The sequence below is a fragment of the Acipenser ruthenus genome, chromosome 46, assembly GCF_902713425.1.
Source record: "Acipenser ruthenus chromosome 46, fAciRut3.2 maternal haplotype, whole genome shotgun sequence".
NCBI lineage: Eukaryota > Metazoa > Chordata > Actinopteri > Acipenseriformes > Acipenseridae > Acipenser > Acipenser ruthenus.
In genome coordinates this window covers 1,846,356-1,873,391 of record NC_081234.1, presented here as the reverse complement: position 1 = coordinate 1,873,391, position 27,036 = coordinate 1,846,356, and the positions used below count along the sequence as shown (strand labels likewise).

The 27,036-nt window shown below is 45.3% G+C and overlaps 1 protein-coding gene across 1 annotated transcript in view; it reads right to left on the bottom strand.

The window, feature by feature from the left end:
- LOC131721009 (adhesion G protein-coupled receptor A2-like) overlaps positions 1–27,036 on the bottom strand; it is a 93,438-nt gene that overhangs the window by 32,401 nt on the left and 34,001 nt on the right. Inside the window, exons 2-8 of the mRNA XM_059013795.1 lie at positions 21,516–21,587; positions 11,029–11,100; positions 9,866–9,937; positions 9,193–9,264; positions 7,534–7,697; positions 4,875–5,088; positions 4,006–4,170 (exon numbers count right to left, since the gene is read on the bottom strand). Coding sequence (XP_058869778.1) covers positions 4,006–4,170; positions 4,875–5,088; positions 7,534–7,697; positions 9,193–9,264; positions 9,866–9,937; positions 11,029–11,100; positions 21,516–21,587 — 831 coding nt within the window. The remainder of the gene's footprint in view (positions 1–4,005; positions 4,171–4,874; positions 5,089–7,533; positions 7,698–9,192; positions 9,265–9,865; positions 9,938–11,028; positions 11,101–21,515; positions 21,588–27,036) is intronic.

Genomic DNA, 27,036 nt, shown 5'->3' with positions numbered 1-27,036 from the left:
GGAGGGAGGCAGAGGGGGGCAGGGCGTACATCTCAAAAGCGCAGCACTAATACAAAGAGAGACTTAAGTAGGACGTACTCTATGGTTTAGATGATGCGATGACCTCATTTTCTACTCTGCAGTCTCTCTCTCTCTCCAGGCTGTGTTCCTACCTGAAACCCTACTGCTTGTGATTCTCTTAGCTGGACTCTAGTTCTAGTCTCTCTGGTGTACAGTAGATGTTGTGAAGACATAGTTACTCTACTCTGCAGTTGTAAATTCAGCTAAGCACATGATGAAGAAAGGTTCGGGCATTGAACATTTTAGAGTGGTGGATAAAGAATATTTTAAATAAGATAAGGTGTAGTTCAAAACCTGCAAGTTAAAATGGATGGATCGCACACTTTTTTCTTTTTTCTATCTGTTTTTCCATTCTGAAAAGAGCTGCTGTTTTTGAATATTTAAAACAAAAAACATTGATGTTGCCTTTTTACAGGAAACGCATAGTGATTTGAATGGAAGGGGGATGTTATTTAAAATCACGGGTCTTCTTCGAGTGCAGGAATAGCAGCTTTATTTTCGGAAGGTTTTAAACCCCATTCTCTCATAGTAGATGAGATCATTAAGGAACGACTGCTTGCAGTGAAAGCTGTAGTGGATCAAAATGTATTAGTTTTTATCAATGTTTATGTGCCTACAGATAGAAGGGAGAGAATGGAGTTTTTTTTTAACTTTGAATAATACAACACTGTCATATTTTAACTCTGAAGAATATATTTTTCTTGGAGGAGATTTTAATTGCACTCCTAATGATAAGTTAGATAGAAATCATAATAACCATGCCCAGTTTGCCAGGGAGATGCGTAGGATTGTGGAAAAGTGAGAGTTAGAAGATGTGTGGAGGAATTTTAATGGTGACAAAAAGCAGTATACCAGGATGCAGATCAGGGATACCACCCTCTCCCTAGCTAGATTAGATCGGTTTTATTGTTTTAAACACCTGTGACAGAGGCAGAATGATTCTTCGTGATAAATCTCCCTCCCGACCTGTGAGGGCGCTTTGTAAAGGGAACAGAGTGCCCTGGACTGGATGGCCAGACAATTAGGCGGAAATTGGCCATCTAGAAAGGAGGCAGAGCTCCGGTACACTAAATCATCGTCCCGGAAGGGAAACGATGTGGCATCCACAGATTGGAGGAGCGGTTGCACTCGTTAACCAAGGGGTCGTGATGGACGGTATATGATTGACGGTATATAAGGGGACGTAGCGAGGTGATCTGTTCCTTTGTTATGGTTAACGTTAACCCGGAAGGAGAACCGTGTTATATATCGTGAGTGTTGTGTTTGTTTTGTCGTGTCTAATTATATACTTGTTTGTTGTTATTAGATGGCTAACACGATCCGGAGCTGTAGCTACAGGCCAGCAAAAACCTGGATATCACTGCACTTGTTTCATGATTAATTGTATTTGCACCACGAGCACTACAGCACTCACTTTGGACTGGTGACCGTGTTTGTGTATTGTGTGTGTATTAAGGACTGTGTTTATTGTTTCAGGACTGAACCCTGTGGTTTCACTGAGCAATACGCATTGTTTGTTATTTTTATTATTTACTGTTGTCAAGTGACTTTGGATTAGAAAATAAACCATCATTTCACCAGTATCATTGTTGTTGCCATTCTCTTGAGCACTGCATCACTTCTACACCTGCGCACTGCAAACCACTTTGCCACACCACCACTGTAGCATTGTTCCATCTTGTTTTATAACTCCCACAGGAATATCAGACCACTGTCTTGTAATCTGTACTGTTTTAATCCCATCCCTAAAGCCAAGGAGCTCAAATTGGTATTAACACACTCTTAACATATCATGTACATTTTAAGGAATATTTTATTTTGTGGAGAGGTGGAGAGAACAAATTAATTATTTTATTTCCCTTAGGCAGTGGTGGGATGTTGGGAAACTGCAGATCTGCCAGTTCTGTCAGCAGTACACTGTGAGTGTCACAATGAGCATCAGTGAGTCAGAGAGAGCCCTAGAGATTGATCTCGTGGATCTCCAACATGACCTGGAGTCCACTCCAAATAGCAGGCAGATTGCAGACCTCAAAGCTAAAAAAGCACCACTGAATGACACTAAAGTACAGGGGGCGCTCATTCGATCCAGGTTCCAGAGTGTGTCACAGGTGGATGCCCCCACACAGTATTTCTTTGGTCTGGAGAAGAATCTGGGCCAGAGGAAGCTGATCCACTGCCTGCACTCAGCATCAGGGCATGAGCTACGGGAGCCGGGGGAGATCTGTGGGAGAGTCGTAGAGATTTACTCCTAGCTGTTCTCCAGTGAGCTGCAGGACAAGGAGGATGGCACACAGCGGTTATACAGCGACCTACCACAGGTCCCTAAAGAGGACTCTGCTGTGTTGCTCCTGCCCACAGAAGAATGTGAACTGCTGCCAGTTCTCATCCTTGCACGGACGTCCCAAGCAAGAATTACAGTGCCCTCCATAAGCATTGAGACAGAAGTCAAAATTGCTATTTTTGCTGTACACTCAAGTAATATGAAAATACAATTAAAAGATGAATATGAGGCAAAAGTACAGAATGTCGCTTTATATTTCTGGCTGTTTCAACACATATATGTTTTACCAACTAAGAATAACAGCACTTGTTGAGACCTGTTGCCTGTGTGCAGAATATAAAATAATATCTAAGGCAATGGCCAATAGACTGAAAGAGGAGCTGGGGCATGTGATACACTCTGATCAAACGTACTGTGTGCCTAACAGGTCAATCTACGACAATATGTTTCTGATTCAAGATGCTTTGGACGTCTCTAGGCTATTGGGTTTCAATACTGGTCTGATTTCTCTAGACCAGGAAAAGGCTTTTGACAGGGTGGAACACCAGTATCCATGGAGTACAATGAAGGCGTTTGGGTTCAATCCTGGTATTGTAGTCATGATTCAGGTATAGTGACATTCAGAGTGTGCTGAAAATAAATGGTGGCTTCAGTGCTCCTTTTAAAGTGCAGAGGGGAATCAGACAGGGCTGCTCCATGTCAGGGATGCTGTACTCTCTGGCTATCGAGCCTCTGCTACATGCGCTGAGGAGAGTTATAAGTGGACTGTCTCTCCCACACTGTCCCAGCGACTCTCCGCGTTCACCGGTGACATAGCGGTGATAGTCAAAATAAACTGGGCAAAGAGCAGTGCAATGCTTATAGGTAGAAGAAGAAAGACAGCAGGTATGGAGGGTGTTATACAAACTGCCCTTAAACAGGAGAGCAAGAGAGTGGCTACAGGCAGGTTCCTCCACAGAGTGGATCCCAGCATCAGCGCTGAGTGCTGCTTCTGTGGGAGGAGGAGACATGGTGCCACACGCTCAGTGACTGTGTCAGGCTGGGGTCGCTCTTTCACCTCCTGCACGCTCTTGGGGTGACTTTCAGTAAGGAGATTTATATTTTTGGGTTCCCCTATAGTTTTCAAACAAGAACTAGGAGTGTTTTAATTTATTTTGTCTTAGGGTAGGCAAAATTGGCTATTTTAAAATCCAGGAAAAACATTTTAGAGGCAGGGCTAAAAGATGTAGTCAAATTATTTGGTATTTTAGTAGTCAGTCGGGTAAATGTGGATTTTAATTATTTTAAAATGGTCAGTAACCTTGAGGGCTTTCAGGAGAGATGGTGTGTGGGAGATAGCTTGTACTCAGTGAGTGAGGAGAGTGAGCTCCAGTTTATCTTCTAGTTTTAATTTTCTTTTGTATTTTAGTGTTTTACAGTGTTTTTATTAATTTGGTATTAATCTGTTTTTACAGAAAAAAACACTGTTTTGATATTTTTTATATATTTTTTTATTTATATTTCATGATCCTTTTATTTGTTCAAAATCAGTTTTTAAGGAAAGCATGCTGTTTTTTAGGATTTTATGCTGATGCGCTGGGGAGAGAATGATCTCTCTCTCTCTCTCTCTCTCTCTCTCTCTCTCTCTCTCTCTCTCTCTCTCTCTCTCTCTCTCTCTCTCTCACCTGAAGTCTCCCCTGTTGTTGGTCACTCTCTCAGCTACACAGTAGGAGGTGCTGGAATCCAGCACCACGACCTCCACGCTGCGGGACACGTTCCCTCGCTCCGTGGACACCACGCACTCCCACTTCCCGTTCGCTGCCACGCGCACGCTGGACAGGATCAGCTCACTGTGGGACACGGCCAAACAAGACCCACCAATAAGACTTCTACATAACTATTGACATGCAGATTGTGGAGAGCCTGGCTGCAGTGCTGGGGTTCATAGTTATGTAGAAGGCTCTCAATGTCTGTCAGTGTGCCTCAGTGTCTCTCAGTGTGTCAATATGTGTTTGTCGTCTCTCAGTGTGTCTTTCAGTCTCCCAGTGTCTCTCAATGTGCCTCATTGTCTCTCAGTGTGTCTCACTGTCTCAGTATTAATTAACATAGGGTCTATATATTAATTAACACGTCTTAAGTTTTCAACAGGAAAGACTGTTTAATGCACTTCCGTACACAGTATTATATTGGACATGCATGCTTAAGTTATTATTATTATTTGCTTATTTAGCAGACGCCTTTATCCAAGGAGACTTACAGAGACTAGGGTGTGTGAACTATGCATCAGCTGCAGAGTCACTTACAATTACATCTCACCCGAAAGACGGAGCACAAGGAGGTTAAGTGACTTGCTCAGGGTCACAGTGAGTCAGTGAGTGAGGGACCTCCTGGTTACAAACCCTTTTCTTTAACCACCAGACTACACAGCCTCCTTAAGTAAATGTACAGCTAATTCACTGGTAGTAATTGTATTGGTTTTGTTTGGTGCTGTGTATGTTGTTGTCAGTAGGTTATTAATGTTCCGCCCTCCTTCCCTACAGCACCCCCTACCCACCTGGTGACGAGGGTGCAGTCGTGTAGCACACTGTCCTCCAACCACACCCCCGCCTCGGGGTCGGAGGTCACGCTGTGGCCGTTGTGCCGCCAGCGTACTGACGTGCTGTTGTCCAGCAGGGCGGCGGTGCACTGCAGAGGTAAGCGATCCCCCTGGAACACGACCTGCCGGAGCGAGGGCAGCAGGGAGAGAGTGTGCAGCTCCAGGACTCCGTCTGAGAGGAGAGAGAGAGAGGGGGGGTTAATACAGCGCCTTTCACACTGGGACACTGCTCCTCAGCTCTGTCAGAGAAAGAGGGGGGGGGGGGTAATACAGCACCTTTCACACTGGGACACTGCTCCCCAGCTCCGTCAGAGAGAGAGAGGGGGGGGTTAATACAGCGCCTTTCACACTGGGACACTGCTCCCCAGCTCCGTCAGAGAAACGGGGGGGGGGTTAATACAGCGCCTTTCACACTGGGACACTGCTCCCCAGCTCCGTCAGAGAGAGAGAGGGGGGGGTTAATACAGCGCCTTTCACACTGGGATACTGCTCCCCAGCTCCGTCAGAGAGAGAGAGGGGGGGGGGTTAATACAGCGCCTTTCACACTGGGACACTGCTCCCCAGCTCCGTCAGAGAGAGAGAGGGGGGGGTTAATACAGCGCCTTTCACACTGGGATACTGCTCCCCAGCTCCGTCAGAGAGAGAGAGGGGGGGGTTAATACAGCGCCTTTCACACTGGGATACTGCTCCCCAGCTCCGTCAGAGAGAGAGAGGGGGGGGTTAATACAGCGCCTTTCACACTGGGACACTGCTCCCCAGCTCCGTCACAGAGAAAGGGGGGGGGGGGGGGTTAATACAGCGCCTTTCACACTGGGACACTGCTCCCCAGCTCTGTCAGAGAAAGAGGGGGGCGGTTAATACAGCACCTTTCACACTGGGACACTGCTCCCCAGCTCCGTCAGAGAGAGAGGGGGGGGGTTAATACAGCGCCTTTCACACTGGGATACTGCTCCCCAGCTCCGTCAGAGAGAGAGAGGGGGGGGTTAATACAGCGCCTTTCACACTGGGACACTGCTCCCCAGCTCCGTCACAGAGAAAGGGGGGGGGGGGGGGTTAATACAGCGCCTTTCACACTGGGACACTGCTCCCCAGCTCCGTCAGAGAGAGAGGGGGGGGGTTAATACAGCGCCTTTCACACTGGGATACTGCTCCCCAGCTCCGTCAGAGAGAGAGAGGGGGGGGTTAATACAGCGCCTTTCACACTGGGACACTGCTCCCCAGCTCCGTCAGAGAAAGAGAGGGGGGGGGGTTAATACAGCGCCTTTCACACTGGGACACTGCTCCCCAGCTCCGTCAGAGAGAAAGGGGGGGGGGGGTTAATACAGCGCCTTTCACACTGGGACACTGCTCCCCAGCTCCGTCAGAGAGAGAGGGGGGGGGGGTTAATACAGCGCCTTTCACACTGGGATACTGCTCCCCAGCTCCGTCAGAGAGGGGGGGGGGGGGGGGTTCACCCTGGGTTAGGGTTAGGGTTAGGGTTAATTATAGCACCTTTCACACATGATGTTCTCCAGATTCTCATAAAGATGTATCAGAGTCTCTGTGTGTCTTTCAGTCTCCCAGTGTGTTTGTCTCTCAGTGTGTCAGTCTTTCAGTGTGTATGTCTCTCAGTTTCTATCAGTGTGTCTCAGTGCAAGTGTGTCTCACTGTCTCTCAGTGTGTCTCACTGTCTCTGTGTCGCTTACTGTCTCTCAGTGTGTCTCTGTGGCGGAGTGTCGCGCCCCTATATATTTATTTATTATTATTTGTATTTTTGTTTGCGGCGCAGGTCAAAGCGCCGCGTATTTGTTATTGTTTTTATATTTTAAAAACCCCGTGAGGATGCGTGACTGATCAGCTACTGATTATTTAACTAGCTGACAGTCACGCATCCTTACTAAACTCGTGCAGACTGTGGCCGAGGGGTAATAAGATAATTAACAGCTAGTTAACCCCTCGGCCAGAATATAAAAGCCTCCAGCTGTCCGCGCTATGGGGAAGAGTGTATTAGGAGTGAGAGCGAGGAGAGAGAGAGAGAAAAACGAAACGAAACTTACCTTATATATAACTGCTAACACCAGCACGATATTTATTTTGTTTGGCCAACGCGCCTTTTTGTTTGTTGTGTTTTGTGTTGTTTTTTTAAATCTTTTGTTTATTATTTAATAAATACGCTGTGTGCCGTAGCATTCAGCTTCACCCGCCCATCCATTGTTTTGTTTCTGGTACTTCCTGGTCCGTGACATCACCATACACAGGCCACTCAACAGCTGCTCGACCACAGTCTCACTGTCTCTCAGTGTGTCTCACTGTCTCTGTGTGTCTCACTGTCTCTCTGTGTGTCTCGCTGTCTCTGTGTCGCTCACTGTCTTTTAGTGTGTCTCAGTGTGTCTCGCTGTCTCTGTGTCGCTCACTGTCTTTCAGTGTGTCTCGCTGTCTGTGTCGCTCACTGTCTCTCAGTGTGTCTCACTGTCTCTCATTGTCACTCACTGTCTCTCAGTGTGTCTCACTGTCTCTCAGTGTGTCTCGCTGTCTCTGTGTCGCTCGCTGTCTCTCAGTGTGTCTCACTGTCTCTCAGTGTGTCTCATTGTCTCTCAGTGTCTCTCACTGTCTCTGTGTCGCTCACTGTCACACTCACCACAGTGCAGTTGGCTCTCTCTCAGCCCACGCAGTGGTTTGCCCTGGAGGCTGCTGGGATAGGCACAGAGCGTCTCCTCGGACAGGCGTGCCGCCCTGCTGCGGAAGAACCCAGGAACCCAGCGCAGGGCACAGTCACAGGTCAGGAACGGGGAGTTGAAATCCCTGAGGGGAGAGTCAAAAAGACATGACAACCTGGACAGGCTCCAACCTACCAGCAACTCTGAACACTCGACCTTTACATGCACTGTCAGACTCTGATGTGTTAGAAAACAGAACCAGCTGTCTTCTCTGTGTGCCGGAATAAACATTTCAATCGAAGGACATTCTCCCAATGTTATAAAATGCTGTGGTTTAGCGAGCTGGGATACAGCTACTATAGACAACATCTACTATAACTACAGTAATTAAACAGCTTCAGCTTCTTAAATAAGTACAAGAATTATACAGGGAGCTACCCGAGACCAGGACCAGTTCAATGGTGTGCTGTTATACAGAGCTACCCGAGACCAGGACCAGTTCAATGGTGTGCTGTTATACAGAGCTACCCGAGACCAGGACCAGTTCAATGGTGTGCTGTTATACAGGGAGCTACCCGAGACCAGGACCAGTTCAATGGTGTGCTGTTATACAGAGCTACCCGAGACCAGGACCAGTTCAATGGTGTGCTGATATACAGAGCTACCCGAGACCAGGACCAGTTCAATGGTGTGCTGTTATACAGAGCTACCCGAGACCAGGACCAGTTCAATGGTGTGCTGTTATACAGGGAGCTACCCGAGACCAGGACCAGTTCAATGGTGTGCTGTTATACAGAGCTACCCGAGACCAGGACCAGTTCAATGGTGTGCTGTTATACAGAGCTACCCGAGACCAGGACCAGTTCAATGGTGTGCTGTTATACAGAGCTACCCGAGACCAGGACCAGTTCAATGGTGTGCTGTTATACAGAGCTACCCGAGACCAGGACCAGTTCAATGGTGTGCTGTTTTTCCATGACCTCTTTGCAGGTATATATTTAGAGAGATGAATGCTGTGTCTACGCCAAAAGAAAAATCCAAAACAGTACAAATAAAATAAAGTTCTGTCTTCCAGTACATTTGGCTTTTAGGCCACTGGTACCTTTTAAAGGCAGATTGGAGACATAACTGGAATTTCACAAGCCTCTTTCAGCGTATTGATGCCTGGGCTTTTGGACTCGATCATTTCAATCTATCCTCGGTACATTCAATTTCTCTACAGGGAAGAACAGCAGATTGGAGTAAAAAGGGATTTTCATTTAGTTGCTGGTTCCCCAATACGATCTGCGCCATAGGCTGTACTCATGAAGCAATTAAAGCACCAAGAGAGAATTCATTTCATTTCGTGAGCAGAAAACAGTGCCACTCAACTCCTGAACAGGCTATAGCTGATACCCGTCTCCAGCTACTAAATGTTGTGGCTAAACGGCCCCTGGAGTGGAAGGGCCAGCTTTGGCCACCCCTGCTCCAGATTATAAGCAAACAGCTCCAGTGCTCCTCTATATAACGCTGTGGTCACGAGCCATAAGAGAAAGCGCTACTTGTGTTCCACCTTCTAATGAGAATACAAGTGCTAGTGGAATGGCATTATATGACCATACAGCCCTATATTTGTGTACCCCTCCTCCCCCAGTACTCACACTAGCTTGAGGGACACCAGTGCCTGCAGCACCCCCTGCTCCAGGGAGGAGAAGATATTCCCAGACAGATCCCTGCAAGAAAAACACACGCTGCTCCAGATTCCAACCAATACTGTAGGTACTTCATCCATACCCACCAAACACACAGAAAGAAACCTGATCAAGTCAATGACAGGGTTTCAACTGGAAGTCTTTCTGATTGTCTTCAATTAGGAAGAAGAGCGGAGAGAACAGACTTACAGTCACGTTTCAGACAGAGGTGCAGTTGCAATCCATTAACATATATATGAATTGTACAACATTAATGAATAAAGAAATACCAAAGGAAACTTACCAACAAGTCTTTTTCAATGTCTTCAAACGGAGTGGAAACGTTTGTCATTGAATTTTAGTTTCTTTTAGTATTTCTTAATTCTGCTCTATTGAGTGTTTATAGTCATAAAAACATGAATAAATGGCTTTTAAAAAAGTGCAATTAGAAAAATAGACACCAAAGTGTTTAAACAGTACATAAACAAACAGAGCTGCCAATATTAACAAATACAAGAGCCGACTATTCGACTGTCAGATCAGCAGTCGCCCTGCGCCTATTTCATACACTGCATGATCAAGCAGATCCACTGCAACCCATTCTAAAGCACAGCTCCTGTCTACAGCAGTGCGGTGCCCTTACAGCTTGGTGAGGTTGGGGAGTCCCTGGAACACATCGGGAGACAGGCAGCCTATCCTGTTCTTGGACAGGTCCCTGGGACAGGGGAGAGGGGAGAGGGGAGAGAAGAGAGGGAGAGGGGGGGAGGAGGAGCGAGGGTGAGAATTACCTCATTTCAAAACAAATCATCGCTATTATACATCATTACTTTATAGAACAATACCTTCAAACGTGTTTCGTTTACTTTCTTTTGCTTTTGTTTCACGGATACCCGTGTTTGTTGCTTTACTCTCCTCTATTCTGCAGTAGTTTCCACAGTTGTTGCATTGATGGAATGTTTTTTTTTTCTACTTAAACTAGTTCCATTTCATCCACAATAGTAATCACACACTGTAGTGTATCGAGGCATAGCCGACGCAGCACAGCGATCTGATTGGTTGTAAAGGTTGTGATGATGTACAATGCAATATAACCTGCGTACCTGTCTTACTGACAGTGAAGGGGATTCTGCAGTGTCGTTTCTGCTTTATTCTTTGCCACGCTTACTAACTATCCCAGAACAAAATCATGTGACGTCCTGGCTGTTGTGGGGATTGCTGCAGTGAGGGAGCCCGTCCTACCCTTGTTTAAGAAATTCTATTGGTTAGCAGCATCCCATAGGCTTAAATCAGACTTAGAAGCATGGGAAAATAAACATGCTTTATCAAATGAATCCTGTCTGCTTGAATAGGGGCTGATTAACAGCAGTTCACCTTGTTCTCCTGTAGGTGGTGCTATTTTGATGTTGTAATCAGGGGCCAGTATCTGTACTGGGTACTGCTGCAGATACTCAGCATAGAGCCTTGTTAGTATTATATGCACTCAGAAACAGAGAAACCCTTGGAAAGATTGCGTGAGTATTATATGCACTCAAACAGGTCAGGGCTCGGTCAAGGCGTGTGGGTGTGTGCGTGTGTGACAGTGTGTTGGTGACTCTATGTCAGTGAGTTTGTGTGTCAGTGCCCTTATAAAAGATGACCATGGTAAATGTGCATAGTATTTTTGCAGTTTTCCCCCATGCTTTTAGCATGGTTCTGGTATGCATTCACCACAGTTTACCATGCCTGTCTGTGCTTTACACTGCTTCCCTATGCTTCCTATGCTTCCCTATGCTTTCACTCTGCTGTGCTCTCCGAAGCTTCACTCACAGTCTGCGCAGCTCGCTCAGTCCTTGCAAGGCTCCAGGGAGAATGGTGCTGATCAGATTTTTCTTCAGGTCCCTGTGGACAGACAGACAGAGAGACAGACAGACAGATAGACACAGAGAGTGAGATGCCGAGAGGATATATCACAGATCTGCGTGAGCAAAAAAATATTAATGAGTGACAAAAGACCCAACCACAGAGGGACCAAGTTTAGTTCAGGCTGTTCTCAAAAAAGACTCCACAGAATGGCAGCTATACCCTTACCAAATGATCCTCATTGGCAATGCAGACGGAGGCACGACAATGGCAAAGCAATGTCATTGGAAGAGTACAGAACAGAGATGGAAATAAGACTCCCATTGCACAGCAGTTTGATCCATTCCTGGTTTAATAAGACAGGCCTGAGCTTGTTACCTATACACTGTGATTAATTAAGCTTGTATTAAAACCTGGAATGGGTGAAACTGCTATTATGCCATAGGAGTCTTATTGCCAACCCTGTTCTGTATTATAAGTGGCACTGGTAGCACAAGGGCAGCTACAATGGGATGAAAAAACTGTCAGCGGCAACATTTTCAAATTTGGACATACTAATGGTATCCAAATGGTATGAACACACAATCCACACTGCTGGTAACCCTATCATATCAGTACCCCTAACCATATCCCTACCAGACAGTGAGCTGCAGTATCAGGATCAGGATCACTGTCTGCACTGTGCAACAGCTGCTCCACTGCACTGTGACGTTCCCTTGCAGGTCATGCTGTGGGTCTGTAGTGGTTCTGCTAGCTAGCACACACTGGGATCTGGGATCAGAGTGGGATTTGACCGTTTTCAAGAAGGCTGTCAGGAATTTCCCGGAGGAAAGCCACAACTCGATACTCAAGCTCCTCACTTTTATTGTCCCGCTAGAGCTTAAGTTTTATTAACACATGTGAGCAATAAATATTCATTTCCCACATGTCCTTTGAAGCTTTTCCACGACCCCCACGCCCGTTTCCCGGTTGCCGTGGAGACAGCCGTGTGTTAAAGTGCTTGGACGCCAGCGTTGCGCACACCTGCCCCGTGATTAACCCCCGAAGTGCCGGGGAGGAGGGTTATTAGCCAGGTGTGAAAAGCAAGGCCAGAGAGGTCAGAGAGTCTGTAATGAATATGTGTGAACGACACACACTGACACACATAAACACTGCACACACACACACACACACACACAAACACACACACACCCGAGACACTCACACACACACACACACACACAGTCTCACCCACACACACACACACACACACAAACACACACACACCCGAGACACTCACACACACACACACACACACAGTCTCACCCACACACACACACACACACACAAACACACACACACACACAAACACACACACACCCGAGACACTCACACACACACACACACACACAGTCTCACCCACACACACACACACACACACAAACACACACACACCCGAGACACTCACACACACACACACACACACAGTCTCACCCACACACACACACACACACACAAACACACACACACACACAAACACACACACACCCGAGACACTCACACACACACACACACACACAGTCTCACCCACACACACACACACACACACAAACACACACACACCCGAGACACTCACACACACACACACACACACAGTCTCACCCACACACACACACACACACACAAACACACACACACACACAAACACACACACACCCGAGACACTCACACACACACACACACACAGTCTCACCCACACACACACACACACACAGACACTCACACACAGACACACACACACACACACACACAGAGACACTCACATACACACACACACAGACTCGCACACACAGACACTCGCACACACACACACACACACACCCGAGACACTCGCACACACACACACACACACACCCGAGACACTCACACACACACACACTCACACACACACACAGACTCGCGCACACAGACACACACACACACACACACACAGACACTCACTCACACACTCACACACACACACACAGAGACACTCACACACACACACACACACACACACTGAGACACGCACACACACACACAGAGACACTCACATACACACACACACACAGACACTCACTCACACACTCACACACACACACACACACACTGAGACAGTGCCCTTTTAAAAGATTACCACAGCAAATTTCATTGTAATTTTGCAATTTTCCCAATGCTTTTCCCATGGTTATACTTTGCAATTAGTTTACAATGGTTTGACATGTTAATTAATATACTCTACCATACCACTCTGGGCTTATAATGCTTACCTATTGTGGCATTGCTGTATAAACAGTGTGTGTGTGGGAATGTAAGGGTGGCAGGGATGGGGTTAAATCTTTCCCTGCCAGCAATTACAGGTGTGGCCATTTCTCCTTGCTGTTAGTGTTTACCAGGACTTCATTGACTGACATTTACTTTGAAATGTGAAATATGTGTTTAAACATGGGTTACTATAGTAGGTCAGGGATGGAAATAAGGCTCCCATTGCATAGCATTTTGATCCATTTCTGGTTTTACTGTGAGTTTAATCAGACTTCCCTGAGTTTGTTACCTACACACTGTGGCTAATCACGCTAGTAAAACCTGGAACGGGTGGAGCTGCAATAGGAGTCTTATTTCTGTCCCTTTAGGTTTTGTCTGGTTTTCCCACCTTGAAGCAACCTTCTTTGCTCATAAGCTCTAAAATAGCCCCCTGTGTCACTACCATGCAGCCAGTGCACTGACTCCAGTTATTTGATGATTGATGTTTCTACACTCACGAGTCTCAACACAATAAAGAAGGCTAGAGATAAAGTCAAGACCCCTCGCACGCACTATACAGACCACACAACTCACTGCTCTCGCCAATTACCATCACTGTGAGGACAAATCGCTCCACAGAAACTAAGATACACACACACAGTCGGGCAAGGTCCCTAAGTGTGTGTGTGTTTGGCAGTGAGTGTGTTTCATGCAGGGAAAATAAACAGTGCAGCACACACAGAGACTATTATCACCTGGATGGGGAATGTGAGGGAGAGAAGTCAAGAGACAGAGAGAGGGAGAGAGGGAGAGAAGGAGAGAGGGTGAGAGAGAGAGAGGAGAGATAGAGATAGAGGGTGAGAGAGAGGAAGAGAGAGAGAGGGAGAGAGGGAGAGGGAGAGAAGGAGAGAGAGATAGAGGGTGAGAGGGAGAGGGAGAGGGAGAGAAGGAGAGAGAGGGTGAGAGAGGGAGAGGGAGAGGGAGAGGGACAGCGCTGCAGAGCTGAGAGTGGAGTGTTTAGACAAGCGCTCATTATTATTAAGGTTCTGGTAATGACAGCGCTGGAGAGCTGAGAGTGGAGTGTGTTAGACTAGTGCTCATTATTATTAAGGTGCTGGTGATGAACATGCTGGAGAGCTGAGAGTGGAATGTTCAGACTAGCGCTCATTATTATTAAGGTGCTGGTGATGAACATGCTGGCACTTTGTTTTAACACAATCCAGTTAAAAGTAATCACACGTGTCAATCACATACATGTATCATACAAAGGGATTTCCACCCCACTTAATATCACTTCACAAAATAAAAGCTTCAGATTGGAAAGCTTACAAGTTGAAATGCTGAATATGAAAGTAAGGCAGCACAATACAGCAGCACACAGATCAGTGTCATGATAATGTTATCACCTCTGTTTTAAACGATTACAATGTATTGCATGTGCAGTACAGTAGACACTGCATTGAAATTGCATTGTTATTAATGGACACTATTGTAATCAGTGCAACGCCCAGTACTATATTTGAGTTCCTCAGTAGAACAGGCACACTGTACACGCTGTATCAGAACTGGTCTCTATGCTGATTCTGCCAGGTGAACGCTGCTTCCTCGTGCATTGTGAAGTGATGAATGGCCTGTACTGGGATAGCCAGATAGATGAACTGCAGCACACTGCTCTGTATTACATAACTGGGAAAGCCAGATAGATGAACTCCAGCACACTGCTCTGTATTACATAACTGGGATAGCCAGATAGATGAACTGCAGCACACTGCTCTGTATTACATAACTGGGATAGCCAGATAGATGAACTGCAGCACACTGCTCTGTATTACATAACTGGGATAGCCAGATAGATGAACTGCAGCACACTGCTCTGTATTACATAACTGGGATAGCCAGATAGATGAACTGCAGCACACTGCTCTGTATTACATAACTGGGATAGCCAGATAGATGAACTCCAGCACACTGCTCTGTATTACATAACTGGGATAGCCAGATAGATGAACTGCAGCACACTGCTCTGTATTACATAACTGGGATAGCCAGATAGATGAACTGCAGCACACTGCTCTGTATTACATAACTGGGATAGCCAGATAGATGAACTCCAGCACACTGCTCTGTATTACATAACTGGCCTGTAGCTGCTTCTGATTATACTGCTGGGGTAGCAGACCCCCTTCCCCCCCACCTTCTGTTTAATTTCTGCTTATGTAGCCTACGAGTGTGGCTCCAGTTTTCATGACGTGTCATTTCCTGTCTCTCGGCTCTGGTTTCTTTTTATAATTCCTCGTATTTTAAACGGTTTTCTCTGTGCTGAGAGCCAGCTCAGTGTGATTATCAGCCTGTTCTGGCCCTCTCCTCACAATGGGGTCTCTGTATCGAACAGGAAGTCAGGAGCACACCGCCACTTGTTTTTATTCCAACTTCCTTCTTTCCTGTACAAGTCTTTCCATTACCCCCCCCCCCCCCCCCCCCCCGCCCCACACACACACTCTGAAGGGGTAAAGAGCCCCACACACACGTTCAGAAATATCTTCTTCCATATTCCCGGAGCCTTCAGATGGTTGTTGTCTTACTCTGTATAAGGCCTCCCATGCTGATGCTATCTGCACTGTGCTGGAGCCCTTCCTGGAAAATGTCACTGTCAGTGCAGAGCAGAGATTTGGGGTTTATTTTTAATGTATTTATTTGATATTATTTTTTATTTTAGCAATTTGTGTTTTATTTCATTTTATTTCAAAGCCAGGGCGCAATAGCACAGAGAGCCCTTGTGCGACAAAATGTTCTACAAATTGTGTTTTAAATCCACAGTTTTATCCGATTCTATCATAGCTGTGCCCTCAATGCCAGCAGACATGACAGACTGCAATGCTGACACAGCCCAAGAGGAGCTAGTCCTTGAAATCTACACTGCAAGCTCTTAATCTCTGCTTGTGCATCGCACCAATCTGTGCTGGGATGTCATTTTGTTTTACATCTTAGGAAATCAGGAACTCCTAACTAGGCTAGGACTGTATGATAAAAAAATGTGGAGATCTGTGAAAATGTAAGGCAGTTTTATCATGTACAGCTATGGCCAAAAGTTTAGCACCACCCAATAGAATCAAGTAATTTTGCTTCATAAAGTCGAATGAAACCTGCTGAATAATCTCATGTCAACACATTGAATTACACACTGCTTCTAGTTTTCTATATACTTAATAAAAAACTGACAAAAATTGAAAAATGTGACATTTTGAAATCTAACATGAAATCGCGATATCGTTTAATTTCTTTGATTACGTGATGTTAAATAAAAGATCTAAATTATGCATATAGTTTTTTTTTAGTTTTTTTTAAATGATGTCTCAGTTCTAAAATTCTAGTTAATGCAAGCCCTTCTGTCCAGAGCTGTAGAGTGTGACAGACAGACATATGGACACAATCCACTCCTGGTTTAGTTAAATAAGACACACCTGAGCTTGCTATCTATACACTGTGGCTAAACATGGAAACTGCTGTTCAATAGGAGTCTTATTTCCATCCCTGTGATTTGTACATACTGTAAGCTTCAACATTTCGAATCGGGATCCTAACAACACGTATGCATACAGTACCTTTCCTAATTTAGCTTTGTCCAAGCATTACAGGGTAGAAATAAGACTCCTATTGCACAGCAGTTTCACCTATTCCAGGTTTTACTACAAGCTTGATTAGCCACAGTGTATAGGTAACAAGCTCAGGTGTCTCTTATTAAACTCATAGTAAAACCAGGAATGGATCACACTGCTATGCAATGGGATTCTTATTTCCATCCCTGCATTGTGAAAATTCAAGGCAGCGATCGTGTTCACCATGGAGATTGGTAGACAGACAGACACGTTAGTACACAAGGGTCTACATTTTAAATCCTTACTTTTCCTAATGTAGCTGTCTGCCAGCATTAGTTAAGGCACTACTGAAAGCTCCTTGTCCTGTGCCAGCCCTGTGCTGGCAGGGCCGTGCAGTAACACGGATTGCTGAGCTCTGCTCTGTGCACAGTGTTTACACAATGTGGAGCTGAGTGAATAGAAACACACGAGCCATTAACCAGCAAACAGCACGGCTTGAAACTCACACCAGCCCTGCTGCACCCAGTCCTGGGGTTCACAACTCCCCTCAATGAAGTCTATTATTATTGAAAGAATAAACTGTTTCCCTTCTAGCTGCATGCACAACCCCTGTTCGTAAACCTACAGACTCGGGTGTGACTGAGTTCATTCAGAGCACATTTACCAGGGTCCTGGTTGTTCAGACTCCTGGCACCTGGTCATTTCAATAATGTACCTGAACATGCCTGCCTGCTTTTCACTGTCTTTGATTCGGACGAAGCTCATTTATACACGCAGCTTCAACTAAATGAATAACGAAAATGTTAACTTGTGAGATGAATCGATTCAAAAGCCCTGCTGCTACTACGACTACATCTACCCTTGTAAAACTTTACCACAGTAAATCTGCATGGTCATTTTAAAGTTTTCCCATCCAATGGTTATCCATGCATTTACCATGACTTACCATGGCTATCCATGCATTTACCATAACTTACCATGGCTTGCCATGTTTTTTTTTAAAATAAACTTTACCATAACATACAATGCTTATCTATGATTTACCAAGAATTCACTATGCTTTCTAGTACTATGGTAAACTTTTATTAGGGAACTACTACTATTAATAATAATAATAATAATAATAATAATAATAATAATAATAATAATAATAATAATAATAATAATATTGATTATCTTGAGTAACACAACAAAATAATGATACATGATGTATGAGAAATCAATGACTCAATCTGTGCTCAGGATGTGTCAGAATTCTGCACCCCTCACTGTCCTGTGTGTACCTCACCCTGCACAGAACATACAGCACCATTTCAAAGTTAAAAAAAACAACATTTTTTATGTCCAAATTGCACAAGATTACATTTCTAAACATAAGCGACACCCGACACTGAATGCATAACTAATACAGTGCTGCTCCTTTATAACGCTGTAGTCGGGACCCTTAGTTAAGAGACCGTGCTGTTTGTGTTCCGCCTTATAACGAGAATACTAGTGTTAATGTAATGGCATTATGGAGCAAATGGGAGCCGTGACCGTACCACCTTATAACCTGAAGTATAAAGAGCCACCTTATAAAGGGGGAGCACTGTAATAATAATAATAATAATAATAATAATAATAATAATAATAATAATAATAATAATAATAATAACGTAAGCCTAAAAACATTTCACTGATACTTATAATGCCGAAGTGGAGTGTAGGACAGAGGAGAGAAGACACTCTGCCTGTGTGACGTTATCTTCAGTAATAATACAAAGGCAGTCAATGCAATGTCATCATTAAGAGTACATGTGAACGTGTGTGTGTGTGTGTGTGTGTGTGTCAGTGTATGTGTGTGCGCGTGTGTGAGTGTGTGTGTGAGTGTGTGTGTGTGTGCGCGTGTGTGTCAGTGTGTGTCAGTGTGTGTGTGAGTGTGTTTGAAGAAAACCTTTAATGCAGGAATATTTAGTTTAGCCCCCATTAGCTGCCATGGTAGTGGAGATCCTGAGGTTCAGATAGTAAGTGAAAACAAGGCCCTGACACTGCTCGCTGCACTGTGCTGTGTGTGTGTGTGAGTGTGTGCGTTTGTTGTAAGTTTCGCTAACCCCATGCCACAGTTCTCTCAATAAACATTCCCCTTCCTTCCAGTTTATCACACAGGCACATCTGGAGTCCATCAGACACACTCATATACACAGACTCAGAGAGACTCTCACACACACACACACACACACACAGACTCAGAGAGACTAATACACACACACACACAGACTCACACAACACACACACAGACTCGGAGAATCACACACACACAGACACACACAAACACACAGAGACTCACACACACACACACACACACACAGACTCGGAGAATCACACACACACACACAGACTCAGAGAGACTCATACACACACACACACAGACACAGAGACTCACACAGACACACACACACACACACAGACTCACTCACAGACACACACACATAGACAGACTCAGAGAGACTCACACACACACACACAGACTCAGACAGACTCACAGACAGACACCCAGACTTACACACAGACACACACACAAACAGACACAGACTCAGAGAGACACACACACACTCACACACACACATTGACACACACACAGACTCAGAGAGACTCTCACAACACACACACACACACACACAGACTCAGAGAGACACACAGACGCACAGAGACTCAGAGAGACTTACAGACAGACACACAGAGACTTACACACAGACACACACACAAACAGACACAGACTCAGAGAGACACACACCCACTCACACACACACATTGACACACACAGTCTTAGAGAGACTCTCACAACACACACACACACACACACACACACTCTCTCACACACAGAGACTCTCACAGTCCCATTGTGTTACACACTCACCCCCCCCTCTCAGTATCTCTCAAAGCCCCTATTCTTCTCTGCTGTACAGAGTGGTCCGCAGCGCAGTAATTAAGGCTCTATCCAGCCGGTGTAATTAGTGCAGTTTGTTTTTGGGGCGAGTGGCGGCTTGGAGGGAGGCCAGGCCACATCCTCCAGCTCGTTATTCTAATTAAAACAGCGTCAATCAGACAAGACAGGCCCGGGAGAGGGGTCTGCACTGACTCAACTCATTAAGGGACCGGAGAGGAGAGGAGAGGGGGAGGGGGAGAGAGAGGGGGAGGGGGAGAGGGGGGAGAGGGGGGAGGGAGAGAGAGAATAGGCAGAGGAGAGGGAGAGGAGATGGAGAGAGAGGGGAGAGGGAGAGAGGGGGAGGGGGAGAGAGATCAGGGAGAGGAGAGGGTGAGGAGATGGAGAGAGAGGGGGGAGGGAGAGAGGGGAGAGAGAAGAGGGAGAGGAGAGAGAGGGAGAGGGACAAGCAGTTCATTATTTGAGAGATGTGTTTTTGCTTTTGTATACGTTTTCCTTGTGTCCTTACCTAAACCGAATACACTTTTCTGAAAACCAAAGTCTTGTTGAGATGGAGAATCTGAAATTATGGGATACCAAGCTCTCCGGGGCACCCTTTGTTTGAATGTGGAATGTTATAATAATCATTTTTTAAACATAACACTGGGGTACAAACTGAGAATAAGGACTCTGGCACAGAAACCAGTAACACTGGGGTAAACACGGAGAATAAGGACTCTGGCACAGAAACCAGTAACACTGAGGTACAAACTGAGAATAAGGACTCTGGCACAGAAAAAAAATGAGCTACAACTGAGCAACTCCACCCAGCAAAGTGTTTGGAATGTTTTGCTTGTCCAGATTACCGGCGCTCTGTCTGTGTGCCTCCCCTTTGACCCCAGATCCGTTACACTGCCCCCTGCTGGTTTACGATCCCCTGGGGGGTTCACACAATCGTTTTCAAGGGTGGGGCTGGTCTGGTTACAGGCCTTTGAAACCAAACTGGATGGGGGGGGGGAGGGGGGGGGGGGGGGTGCAGACTCCCAGCAGTCTTCACTCTGCACTTTTTTGATGAAACTTGTAATTATTTTTCTGGAGACAGACTTCAACAATACAATACAATACAACCCAATACAATACAATATAATACAATACCTTCCCTGAATCAATTAAAGGCTGGTAATCACTGAGGTATGGTGACGTTTCAAACACCTCACAACTTGCTACCTGTAACATCGAATCAGAACGCCCCTACACCCCTATGGACAGCGTTTCTAAAAACTTTTATCTGATTCATTATTAAAATCATACAAGGCAGCATCAGGGGATCAGTATGTATAGCATCAACAATAATAATAATAATAATAATTCTTATTATTTATTTATTAGCAGACGCCCTCATCCAGGGCAACTTACAATTGTTACAAGATATCACATTATTTTTACATACAATTACATTATTTTTTACATACAATTACCCATTTATACAGTTTTTTTTTTTTACTGGAGCAATCTAGGTAAAGCACCTTGCTCAAGGGTACAGCAGCAGTGTCCCCCACCTGGGATTGAACCCACGACCCTCCGGTCAAGAGTCCAGAGCCCTAACCACTACTCCACACTGCTGCCCAATAATAATAATAATAATAATAATAATAATAATAATAATAATAATAATAATAATAATAATAACTCACAGTTTCTCAAGTCCGTTCAGACCCAGAAATGACCCGTTTCGTAGAACGCTGATCCGGTTCTTGCTAAGAATCCTGCGGAGAAAAAAACAAATACAAGGAGTCAGACAGACTCGTGGAGTGTGTCTTCACCCAGGAAGCTGGATTTGCAGGTAGTCAAATAACAGGGATGGATTTTGAGTTTTGAGTTCGCCACAGAAAAGAGCATCTGGACTTTAATAAACGTGTAGTCTAGTCTGCCAAGCAATCTGATAAGGATCAATCCCATTTAAATAATGAGCTTTCACAAACATCACACAGGGCAATTACTAATACTGTTTTATCTACAAAATCTGAGTTGTACTTGCTGGCTCTCAGATCCCCAGTACAGCACTGAGTTCTCTATACTAGACTGTATTGAATTAGCTGGCTCTCAGATCCCCAGTACAGCACTGAGTTCTCTATACTAGACTGTATTGAATTAGCTGGCTCTCAGATCTCCAGTACAGCACTGAGTTCTCTATACTAGACTGTATTGAATTAGCTGGCTCTCAGATCCCCAGTACAGCACTGAGTTCTCTATACTAGACTGTATTGAATTAGCTGGCTCTCAGATCCCCAGTACAGCACTGAGTTCTCTATACGAGACTGTATTGAATTAGCTGGCTCTCAGATCCCCAGTACAGCACTGAGTTCTCTATACTAGACTGTATTGAATTAGCTGGCTCTCAGATCCCCAGTACAGCACTGAGTTATCTATACTAGACTGTATTGAATTAGCTGGCTCTCAGATCCCCAGTACAGCATTGAGTTCTCTATACTAGACTGTATTGAATTAGCTGGCTCTCAGATCTCCAGTACAGCACGGAGTTCTCTATACTAGACTGTATTGAATTAGCTGGCTCTCAGATCCCCAGTACAGCATTGAGTTCTCTATACTAGACTGTATTGAATTAGCTGGCTCTCAGATCTCCAGTACAGCACTGAGTTCTCTATACTAGACTGTATTGAATTAGCTGGCTCTCAGATCTCCAGTACAGCACTGAGTTCTCTATACTAGACTGTATTGAATTAGCTGGCTCTCAGATCTCCAGTACAGCACTGAGTTCTCTATACTAGACTGTATTGAATTAGCTGGCTCTCAGATCCCCAGTACAGCACTGAGTTCTCTATACTAGACTGTATTGAATTAGCTGGCTCTCAGAACCCCAGTACAGCACTGAGTTCTCTATACTAGACTGTATTGAATTAGCTGCTCTCAGATCCCCAGTACAGCACTGAGTTCTCTATACTAGACTGTATTGAATTAGCTGGCTCTCAGATCCCCAGTACAGCACTGAGTTCTCTATACTAGACTGTATTGAATTAGCTGGCTCTCAGATCCCCAGTACAGCACTGAGTTCTCTATACTAGACTGTATTGAATTAGCTGCTCTCAGATCCCCAGTACAGCACTGAGTTCTCTATACTAGACTGTATTGAATTAGCTGGCTCTCAGATCCCCAGTACAGCACTGAGTTCTCTATACTAGACTGTATTGAATTAGCTGCTCTCAGATCCCCAGTACAGCACTGAGTTCTCTATACTAGACTGTATTGAATTAGCTGGCTCTCAGATCCCCAGTACAGCATTGAGTTCTCTATACTAGACTGTATTGAATTAGCTGGCTCTCAGATCCCCAGTACAGCACTGAGTTCTCTATACTAGACTGTATTGAATTAGCTGGCTCTCAGATCCCCAGTACAGCACTGAGTTCTCTATACTAGACTGTATTGAATTAGCTGCTCTCAGATCCCCAGTACAGCACTGAGTTCTCTATACTAGACTGTATTGAATTAGCTGCTCTCAGATCCCCAGTACAGCACTGAGTTCTCTACACTAGACTGTATTGAATTAGCTGGCTCTCAGATCCCCAGTACAGCACTGAGTTCTCTATACTTGATTCAGATACCGCTACTAAGCCCATCTCTGTCTGTACTGCCTGCTACAAACTGTAAATTCTCCTTCCTAAATTGCCATTCTCTTACTAACAAATATCTGCTTCTCAACAAACTTATAACTGATACTAATCTTGATTTTCTCTGTCTAGCAGAAACCTGGCACTCTGTAAATGACAAGCACTCACTACATCTATTCACCCCAAATGGCTACTCGCTCTTTGACAAGCCACGCCTCACTGGTTGAGGTTGAGGCATTGCTGTTATTGCTAACTTTGTGCTTCTCGTCTCAATTCTTTCTATGCCAGCCTTCTCTTCCTTTGAGCATCTCGCTGTCAAGCTCCCCTCTCCCATGTCGCTCACCCTTGCTGTTATCTATCATCCACCAAAGAATGACTCTGCTTTTATTGCTGAGTTCTCGCAATTCCTCTCCCTAATCTGCACTTCAACTGACAAAATTCTACTCCTAGGTGATTTAAACATCAATGTCGATTTGCCTTCTTCCCCTCTAGTGACCGACTTTGTCATGCTCCTGGACTGTCTTGGACTCTCTCGATCTGTCAATGTTCCCATTCACACCCGTGGACATACCCTGGATCTGCTCATCACCAGGGGTCTTGATATCTCCAATCTCTCAGTCACGGATATCTCTCTCTCTCTGACCATTTCTTAATCACTGCCAATATTAATCTTCCTGCACTTTCAGCTACTACTGACACTGTTATTTCCTTCTGTCCCAAAAATCTGCTAAATCCTATAAGACTCTCGGAACGTGTCACTTCTTCCCCTCTGATTGGTACTCTTCCATCTTCGGTCGATGCTGTAGCGTCCCTCTACAACACCACCCTTACTCAGATCATCGACACAGCTGCCTCGCTTACAACCAGAACAGTGAAGAAACTTCGCAATTGTCCATGGCATACCCTCAAACTCCGACTGCTTAAGTCTACCTGCCGCGCAAATGGAGGTCGTCTGGACTAACAGTTCACAGAGAGATTTGGACCGATCACCTCAGTAGCTACTGGCGTGCGTTCACTGCTGCCAGGGTGAAGTACTTCTCAGAAATTATATCCATGGGACACGGCAAACCAAATATTCTCTTCAAAACCATTGATCAAATCCTGCATCCAGCCATCGATAAATCTACCTCCCATTCATCCTCCTCTCTTAACTTCCATGATTTCTCCTCTTTCTTTCGGAACAAAATCGACACCATTTATTCTACGCTCACCTGCCACAAACCCAGTATAGTACTTGACCAGCTTGACTCTCCTTCGATTGCCCCTCCTGCTCTCTCTTCCTTCTCTCCTCTCTCCATTACTGATGTCTCCAGCCTACTGCTGAAATCAACTACTGCCACGTGCCCCTTGGACCCCTGGCCAACAAATCTCATCTGTCTCTGTTCTTCTGACCTTGCTCCTTCCATTATGCACACTCTCAACCTGTCCCTGGTCTCAGGCCTGGTTCCTGCTGCCCTCAAGACTGCCTGAGTAATGCCAGTGCTCAAAAAACCCTCCCTTGACCGGGCTGTCTTATCCAACTTCCGTCCCATATCCAATCTTCCTTTTCTCTCCGAAACTCTTGAAAGAGCTGTAGCCAGCCAGCTGACGAAACATCTCACAGATAACAATCTGCTTGAATCTCTGCAGACTGGCTTCCGGCCACATCACAGTACCGAAACTGCTCTGCTCCGGATTGTAAATGATCTTCTGCTCAATGCTGATGCTGTTGCTCCCTCTGTCCTTGTTCTCCTTGACCTAACTGCTGCTTTTGATACCATATATCATAGCATTCTTCTTGACCGCCTTCAGAAGTATGCTGGAATCTGTGGAACCTGTCTCTCCTGGCTGTCCTCTTACCTATCTAGACGCATGCAGTCTGTTTTCTATGATGGAAGCAGTGCTCACACAAACCCGATCACGTGAGTTGTCCCTCAAGGGACTGTTCTCAGGCCTCTTCTCTTCAACATCTACATGTTTCCCTTGGGTAACCTCATCCGCCAACATAGCCTCATGTTTCACTCCTATGCAGATAACACCCAGCTCTACCCAAAACTAAACCCTGGATGTCCCTCTGCCATGGTCTGGCTCTGGCTCCAAGACATTGAGGCCTGAGTTCTCTAGACTAGACTGTATTTTCAAACACCTCTCTCTCTCAGTTTGAGAGCAGATCAGTTTCCAGGAAGTGTTGTCTACGTGACCCTTGACCCTGGTTGCTGGGTCTGTCTGAACCCTGAGCAAACAGCTAATTGCCCCCATTTCCTGTTTGAATCTGTGCTGTGGTCTTGACAGGGCAGCACCCTGTCTTTCTGTCTGGTGCTGATCTGGTACCGTGGTACTGCAATGGATTACCAGCAGTGTGGGTTGTGTGTTCATACCATTGGGATCCCATTGGTCAGAACATGGTACCAGTCTACCAATGACAGCCTCGTCCCATTGATGCTGCCCTTGTGCTAGCTCTGCCCCTCAGTACAAAAGAGTTACAATGCCATTGTGATGCAGCTGTCAGCATTGCCATTGGACAGCATATGGGAAGAGTACAGTTGGCATACTGTGGTACATTTCACCCAGTGGCAGCCCTTGTGCTACCATTGCCCCTCAGTATAATGCAGAATCATTGCATTGTCATTGCTCTGCCACTGTCTGTCTGTCTGCATTGCCATTGAAGATCATTTGGGAAGGGTATAGTTAGCACACTGCACTGTCTTTGTGCTACCAATGCCCCTCAGTATAATGCAGAACCATTGCATTGCTATTGCAGTACCACAGTCTGTCTGTCTGCATTGCCACTGAAGAAAGGAATATTGCCTTGAGCGCTGATACAACTAAACCAAATCCAAATAAACAAGTAATTAGATGAACAGGAAAGTGGCGTCTCTGCTCTGTCTCTAAATCCCTGCCATGGCCGGAGCACACAGCACAGCACTTACCCGCTTTCTAACATAGCACCGCCTTCCAGGGCCCATTCCAAACACACATCCTATTGCAGCCAATTAGAGACCAAACATGAGGGGAGAGAGAGAGAAAGAGAGAGGGAGAGAGAGAGAAAAAGAGAGAGAGATGGGGGAGAGGGATAGTGAGAGAGAAAGAAAGAGAGAGAGAGGGAGAGAGAGAAAGAGAGAGAGAGAGAGAGAGAGAAAGAGAGAGAGAAAAAGAGAGAGAGAGGGGGGAGAGGGGAGTGAGAGAGAAAGAGAGAGAGAGAGAGGGAGAGAGAGAGAGAGAGAGAGAGAGAGAGAAAGAGAGAGAGAGGGAGAGAGAGAGAGAAAGAGAGAGAGAGAGGGAGGTGGAGAGAGAGAAAGAGGGGAAGAGTGGGAAATAAGGGAGAGCATTTTCACTCCAACCTCTATATATATCCATATTATATATATATATATATATATATATATATATATATATATATATATATATATATATATATATATATATATACCAGAGGCAACCTCAATACTGCAGCTGACTTTACATGACCGTCAATAGGTGGTCTTTTTACTTACATTTAAAGCGAGCTTTACCATATATGATATATGATATCATATACTATAATAATACAATATAGCTGCTATCCCCTCCTCCACCCTCACTCCCAGCTTTCTTCTCAAACACAGCATAC